Raw genomic sequence first — 8,332 nt, 5'->3', positions numbered from 1 at the left:
GATCTTGCGAGTTTGCATTTGTGCACCCGAGTGTAACACAAAATCTTTTCCTCACTATAGCGAGGAAACTACAACGCAAAAAATGCGTTTATCACTGCTTCCAGTAGTTCCACAGGTGTAAATCATCTTTATTACTAGATCTACCTACTTTTATCAATTTTAAAGAGTTAATTTGACTTTATTCACAAGTCAAATAACTTTACCCACTAGTGGATGAAATGCGTTTTTTTACCCGCTGGTATTAAAGGACAAAACACGTGTTTCCGAGCTAGTGAGGGAAAAACAATTATTGCTTTTTATTCAATCCATCAGTTAGAGAAAAGCCTTCTGAAAACGTCGTATGAAACACGGTCGTATCCATTGACTTAGGTACACACAGCTTAGTGCCTACTTTGCTCGCGCGCACGACACCAACTCATGCCTTATATACCTTTTGTAAAACCCAATCCTAGTGGTTTTGTCATCGAAGCAGTTGTTGGTTATCAATTCTGATACATCGTCACAATTTGTTCCGACTCATTTGGCATATCCGTGTGTTGAAAATTATTCTCGGTTAGATTACAACAATATGAGAAACCATGAAAAGGTATTTTTGACTTTCCTAGCAGTTGAGGAATTCAAATAAAGGGATACGTTAGAGGGTCAAACAGATTTTTCTCTAAACATGCAATGAAATATTGTCTTTACGTTCCTTAAAATGGGCTGGAAGTATCGCTTTTTGGGCGCAACAACTCTGAGAGGACTGTAAAGTGATTTCCATATTATTTTTTAGGCCTAGGCCTGCAAAGTAACTTTTTTTTATAAAATATTGTCCTTTAGAGCATTTTTTTTTATTTCATTATGTTTGAGAGATTAACGAAGAAAGTATATGAAAAGGAGTGGAAGCGGTCAGTTGGTAGTGGAAGACCTAGGCGAACTTTTCTTGATCAAATCGGAGAAATATTGCAAAGAGGCCAGGTCAGAAGTACTCGAAACCGACGAGCGTGTATGAGAAATGTTATGAAAGTGTGTGAAGGAAAGTGGTTTGTCAGGATCGTAGTAAATGGAAATCCGTGATCTCTGCCTACTCCCTCTGGGAAACAGGCGTGATTGTATGTATGTATGTATGTATGCATATGTATGTTTGAGAAAAGCACTATACATGCCTCGGCGTGAAAACGGATTCCCGGCCTCGTATCCTCATCCTATACCCACTTGGCCGGGAAATCCTCATTTTACCGGCCTCTGATGTGGTTTCAAACTATTAATGTATGGGTAATTGGTTATGATTCCTCTCCTCGTGGATATTACAAAAGTTAAGAAAATCTAGTGCTAAAGATTTTTAGATGGACATTCCAATGACGGAAACATTTTTTAGTTTCAGGGACACTCCGCAATACGAAAAAACGGGATACGAATGATCACCAGAGTCATGTTTAATCTTTGTACATTGTCCACAGAAGTGACGTTTTTTCTTAATCTTTTGACCCACACTTTCTGTAACATTTATTGACTTTTTAGGGTTCCGTAGTCAACTAGGAACCCTTATAGTTTCGCCATGTTCGTCCGTCCGTCCGTCCGTCCGTCCGTCCGTCCGTCCGTCCGTCCGTCCGCGGATAATCTCAGTAACCGTTAGCACTAGAAAGCTGAAATTTGGTACCAATATGTATATCAATCACGCCAACAAAGTGCAAAAATAAAAAATGGAAAAAATGTTTTATTAGGTACCCCCCTACATGTAAAGTGGGGGCTGATTTTTTTTCATTCCAACCCCAACGTGTGATATATTGTTGGATAGGTATTTAAAAATGAATAAGGGTTTACTAAGATCGTTTTTATCTAACTTTTGAACCATATGTTTAAAAAATATGAAAAAAATCACAAAAGTAGAACTTTATAAAGACTTTCTAGGAAAATTGTTTTGAACTTGATAGGTTCAGTAGTTTTTGAGAAAATACGGAAAACTACGAACCCTACACTGAGCGTGGCCCGACACGCTCTTTGGCCGGTTTTTTTTTTAATTTGATTAATTCCAAAATAAACTTATGATTCCCTCTTAATTACATATTAATAAAAAAAATACGCAGTAAAATAGCAATTTGCATGAAATTTGTCGCAGATTTTACAAAATTATTGTTAAGAATAGTGTACGACTTTACGCCAAATCGTTCTCATAAAACAAGTATTTGTGTCCGATACGCCTAAATATTCATGAAATGAATATAGCTGTTTTTGGCGTAACGTACAAATTTTTTCAAAAACTCAATTTTTTTGGCGTAACGTACATCTATCTCTGTTATTAATCCACTTAGCGTAATACTTATTATTTAGTAAAAAAGAACTTAAAGATACATGAAAAAATCAAAAACAAGCACCAAAATTCATAAAGAAATAAAAGAGTTATGATTTTTTTTCTCAAAAATAAATAGTTTTTTGGCTCTCCTGAAAAATCGTGTTTTGTCCCTTACGCCCTTTGAGTCTACGGTCATCGATATGCATATATACTATGCATTTAAGGGTTAGATTGAAAGTGGCATCTACTGAGTGAGTGTACGACTGGTAATTTTACTTTAAGCCCAAGAGGGTCTAGATTTGGAAGAAGTAACCTAACCTAACCACAAAATAAAAAAAATTGAATAAACTCCCGACATAATGTACCTAGTTTCTTGAAACATGGCTAAGATCACTTCCGACTAAGCTTTCAAACAAAAAAAAAACTAAATCGGTTCATACGTTTATACATACACACAAATTAGACAGACAGACAGACACGCCAAACATATAACACGTTAAAAATCACTCTACCTTTAAGAAACCTCTGGTATTGAGATGGAACTTACAGCAATATTAGCAGTAGAGTTGTGAATAGAGTTGTACGCTGGAGGTAAGTCCGACGACGTCATGGTGTCTCCTGACCTGGAAAATAATACACCAATAATAAATATTACATCAATTATTTTAACTATAAATATTCTAAACGTTTTTAGGGTTCCGTGCCTCAAAAAGAAAAAAACGAAATCCTTACTCGTGCGTCTATTTGTCACAGAAAATTTTCTCCAAAACTACTGAACCGATTAACTTGAAATTTGGCACACTTATGTTAACCTGTGACTCAAAGACGTACAAGCAATTTAAATTAATAAAATTTAATTGTTGGGGCCACTTTTGGGAGTGAAAGTGAAAATTAAAAATCAACGGACAGACAGACAGACAGACAGACAGACACCTCAAACTTATAACACCCACCCAAAAATTTCAAAAAAAGACACGACAGAGAAGGCGCTTAAGCCCTTCTTGTGGTGACTTAAGCGCCTTCTCTCTTCTTTGAAATTTTTTAACCCCCGATGCAAAAACGAAGGGGTGTTATAAGGTGTCTGTCTGTCTGTCTGTCCGTTGATTTTTGATTTTCACTTTTACTCCCCAAAAGGCAAGGTAAAGTTGGATATTGATACAAATAACAAATAGTTGTGAAAGAAGATAATGATGACTTGACACTCAATCGTTGTTCCATCCATAGAACAACGATTTCTGCTTTTCGATAGCAAATCCGTAAGCAAAAGCAGTCATAAGGCGCAAAAACCTTTTAGGTATGGCTTGAAGAAGTGACACACAATCAGACAAAGTTACTTTGAATTAGACTTATATTGACCGGGATATAGACCGTGATTACCTTTTTGATTTTTGTCGAGCTCCCGATATTTCGACACAGTTGCATGCATCATGCATTGGATCGAGTTGCATAGTCCTAAGGTAATTTCGAATCAAGAGCAGAATTATGACAAGCTATCGAAAAGGAAATAGATAGATAAAATATAAAAATATAAAAATCATTTATTGTATAAACCATTCTACACTAATACTATCTCAGAGCCTCCGTTAGGTACGACGACGAGCGAAGCGAGGAGGAGTGTTAGTATCGTGCATCCCCAACACATCTGATTCGCTATCAAAAAGCAGATTGCAACTTTATGCCGTCTAAATGTTATGCACAAATATTATCCGCAAAAGTAGGTACTATTCGACTAGAAGACTTTTTAATTATGCTCATCAACATTATGCCAACGTACGATTCGGTATTATAAAAATCTGCTGAATGATTTATGGTAAATCATATTCTGCGTAAGGTATTTCTGCCAAGGACTATTATGCAAATCAAATACATGGGGAAAAAGTTTCTGCAAGATAATAGTGAACCAAGTGGAGATACTTACAGAAGAGAGAGTGGAGATAGTTGAAGAGATGGAGAGTGACATAGGCTATTTTTGTCTCTTTCTAACCCCCAAGTCTCTAAAATGGGGGGTGGAAGTTTGAAGCGTTCCGCAACTTTCGAATTTAACGCGAGCGATGCCGCGGGCAAAAGCTAGTTGTTTTATAAAATTAACAAGTCAAAATACTGACCAATAAATACAGTTAAATATTAATTAATTCAATTAATTTAATCTTGTTTGCCGCAATCTAATCATTCTAATCAATCAATATGGTTATTGGTTATCAAATTAAAACAAATGAAATAAATGTCAGTTGTAACGTGTTATCTTTATAAAGTAAGTAAGTAAGTTTATTTTTTCTTTCACGGCAAAACGTAGCGACGAAGTGACGTGATTTTTTAAGTGGAGATATTTGAAGGGATGGAGATTGAGAGTAACATAGGGTACTTTTGTCTCTTTCTAACGCGAGCGAGCACCAAATACTAGTACCAAATAAAACTTTAATACAAATGTATAACTTGCTAAAATACTTTGCGAAGAATAAGTAGGTACATTAGTGTCTTAGTTGGTAGGTGACATTTGGTTGCTTATACTGCTATGTGTACTATACAGGTTGTACTAGCATGCAAAAATCTTAAATTAACTACTATTCTATCTGTATATCTTCAAAGAGGAAATCTTTTACACTGTAATAGCTCTTTTCAGTCAGCAACTGCATCAACTTATTTCTAAATCTATGTACAGGTAGCTCTCTTAAAGATTTTGGTAACTTATTAAAAACTTTCATACACATGACAAAACAGTGATTGGAATATAATGCTGTCCTGGGAACATAATTATGTACTAGTCTTCCAGGATCACGTTGGTTTCTAGTAGAGGCGCTTTCAGCTGTTGTAAATAAATACATATGCCTCTTTACAAACATGCACATTTCTAAAATATATAGACTTGTATACCTTCTGACCCGCGAATTTATCGAATAATAAGAATAACTATTTACTCTTTTTTTAGGGTTCCGTAGTCAACTAGGAACCCTTATAGTTTCGCCATGTCTGTCTGTCCGTCCGTCCGTCCGTCCGTCCGTCCGTCCGTCCGCGGATAATCTCAGTAACCGTAAGCACTAGAAAGCTGAAATTTGGTACCAATATGTATATCAATCACGCCAACAAAGTGCAAAAAAATAAAAATGGAAAATAATGGTACCCCCCTACATGTAAAGTGGGGGCTGATATTTTTTTCATTCCGACCCCAACGTGTGATATATTGTTGGATAGGTATTTAAAAATGAATAAGGGTTTACTAAGATCGTTTTCTGATAATATTAATATTTTCGGAAATAATTGCTCCTAAAGGAAAAAAAAGTGCGTCCCCCCCCTCTAACTTTTGAACCATATGTTTAAAAAATATGAAAAAAATCATAAAAGTAGAACTTTATAAAGACTTTCTAGAAAAATTGTTTTGAACTTGATAGGTTCAGTAGTTTTTGAGAAAAATACGAAAAACTACGGAACCCTACACTGGGCGTGGCCCGACACGCTCTTGGCCGGTTTTTGTATATATTGGCATGACCAAAAACAGGCATCAAGAAATAATAATTCGGTACCTAATTTAAAAAAAGTCAGGACTAAAACTGTGAAGTCTGAAAGTCGAAATGTTCCCTGAAGTATAGTGAGAATTTAAGCAACTTATAGTGAGAATTTAGGTAACTTATCACTTATGAACAAAATAGCTAACTGTAATAGACAATATTATACCTATAATAACATATAATTTTATAGTATGCTCATTTAAACATTAATTCAAGTATATTATCTTGTTTAAATAATAAATTGCATGTTGCGGGAATGTTCTGCGAACATTCTCAAGAATGTTTCCGCTTTTTGGGAATGTTCTGCAATTTCTACATTACTAGGCTAGGTTGATCTGTGTAAGGTGTGACGTCCCCCAATTTTTTTTCATACATTTGGACCGTTATGATGCCGGTAATTATTAAGGAACAGCCAAATCTTTATTCGCGATTTTAGCATTGGTCCCATTATAAAAGTTGTTCAATATGACCTCAAAACTCAAAAGTCACTATAAAAAGTTTAAATATACGATGTTTTTATTCTACCCTGTATTTATTAATATCTACAATTCTACATACAAGACTTGTGTTTAAATAATTAACATAATTACGCATATTAGACTTGTTTTGCATTTAAAAAATAACCTACAGCGGTGAATGCAAAAATCACAATTAACGATCAAACTTTTTCCTCAAGCGGCATTCAGATTTCCAACATTTGACATTGACTTCATCCTAAATGCATCGGACGCGGAGAGAAACGAGATGCAGATACTGCCACTGGGAGTAGTATCGTATTTATATCTATAAATATATGTTCCGAATGACACTGATAACCATGTTTGTGATTTTAGATTCCCAGAAACGGTTACGATAAGTTTTGTATGTATACAATACATAATTATATCCATACTAATAGTATAAATGGGAAAGTGTGTGTGTCTGTTTGTTTGTCCGTCTTTCACGGCAAAACGGAGCGACGAATTGACGTGATTTTTAAGTGGAGATAGTTGAAAAGATGGAGAGTAACACGGGCTACTTTTTGTCTCTTTCTAATGCGAGCGAAGCCGCAGGGAAAAAGCTATTTTGTGTATAGGTTACCTCTAATTTGAATTTAGTTATGTTATTTTAACACAATCAGGAGGTTCAGAAAATAATTTAACAGGAAAACTTGAAAGGAAATCGTTGCATAAGTATTACGAAATAGCAACAAATACTGAACCTATTGTAGTCAGCACCAACACATTATGATTTCTCAGGTTATTATGTTTAATAAGCCAGAAGTCAACAAAGGTATTTGTTTGTCTAAAACTGAAAATGTAAACCAATCAAGGCAGCTGGTTAAAAGTTGTCTAAAATTAGTCTAAAGATGTCTAAAAGTAACATTAAATAGTAAATCCTTTTCGCATATATAAGGAGCGAGGTCCTACCTGTTTACATTTTTGTGGCTTAAATTCTAGACTTTGACGTCACATAACCTAAAAACCACAGTCCGAAACTATACTTTTACTTACAATAAAGTCACTGTTATCAACAAAACTTACCAAGAACTTATCAAAACCAATACACGAACTAATTGTAGGTAAAAATGTATTTAAAAAATACACAAACACAATTTTTGAAGAGCGTGCGCTCTGTACGGTGAATATTTTGCGACTGACGCAATCACCTCTGATATGCTTGTTATACCTATAACACAACTGCTAAATACCTTTAATCGAAATGCGACCTTAACAATGTAAACGTTTGATTTAAATATAAAGCTATTATGTGTTACTTGCGATATTGTTATATCTATTATATGCTTCTATCAAAACAGAGGCGAATTTGTTGTCAACGATGGCATTTTTGGTATCTACAATAGATAAGGGGTATCTTTGCCGGTTTTTAGTGTTATATGTACATAATTATGTGCAATACATATGCTTTACCTACTTTGCGGTTATGTATTGCCTGTTTATAGCTTGTTGTGATTTGTTTACTGTGCATGGTGCAATTATAAAGAAATAACTATTACACAATTATTATGATTTAAAATATTAGGGCGAATAAAATGCCATAATGGGCAAAGATACCCCGGCTCGCACCAATGAGTTTTTCCGAATTTATGTGCGAAATGTCATTTGATATTTACCAGTCGCTTTTCGGTGAAGGAAAACATCGTGAGGAAACCGGACTAATTCCAATAAGGTCTAGTTACCCTTCGGGTTGGAAGGACAGACGGCAGCCGCTTTCGTAAAAACTAGTGCCTACGCCTAATCTCAGGATTAGTTGTCAAAGCGGACCCCAGGCTCCCATGAGCCGTGGCATAAAAAGGCAACCTTTTTTAACCGCCACCTCAAATATCTCAAAGGAAGGTGGTTCTCAATTCGTCTGTAATTTTTTTTTTTTTTAATGTTTGTTCCACGATATCTCCGTCGTGAATTTTTTTTTTGATTGAATGTATATGCATACAGATTGGTCCCATTTTTCTCAGAACCCAGTTCTGATGATCAGATCCTGGAGAAATTGAGGGAACTCTTCAAATCTGAAAGGCACGCTTATAGTGACTTTGGTATTTTCATAAGAACAGCATCCA

The 8,332-nt window shown here is 35.3% G+C and overlaps 1 protein-coding gene across 1 annotated transcript in view; it reads right to left on the bottom strand.

Annotated features, from left to right (window-relative positions):
• The window catches only part of LOC125231676, an 85,969-nt gene extending 78,541 nt beyond the window's left edge, over window positions 1–7,428 (bottom strand). Inside the window, exons 1-2 of the mRNA XM_048137189.1 lie at window positions 7,299–7,428; window positions 2,820–2,895 (exon numbers count right to left, since the gene is read on the bottom strand). Coding sequence (XP_047993146.1) covers window positions 2,820–2,882 — 63 coding nt within the window. The 5' untranslated portion in view covers window positions 2,883–2,895; window positions 7,299–7,428. The remainder of the gene's footprint in view (window positions 1–2,819; window positions 2,896–7,298) is intronic.
• Between the last annotated feature and the right edge of the window lie 904 nt (window positions 7,429–8,332).

Source organism: Leguminivora glycinivorella, chromosome 12 (assembly GCF_023078275.1).
Source record: "Leguminivora glycinivorella isolate SPB_JAAS2020 chromosome 12, LegGlyc_1.1, whole genome shotgun sequence".
NCBI lineage: Eukaryota > Metazoa > Arthropoda > Insecta > Lepidoptera > Tortricidae > Leguminivora > Leguminivora glycinivorella.
This window is presented reverse-complemented; position numbering and strand designations above follow the sequence as displayed.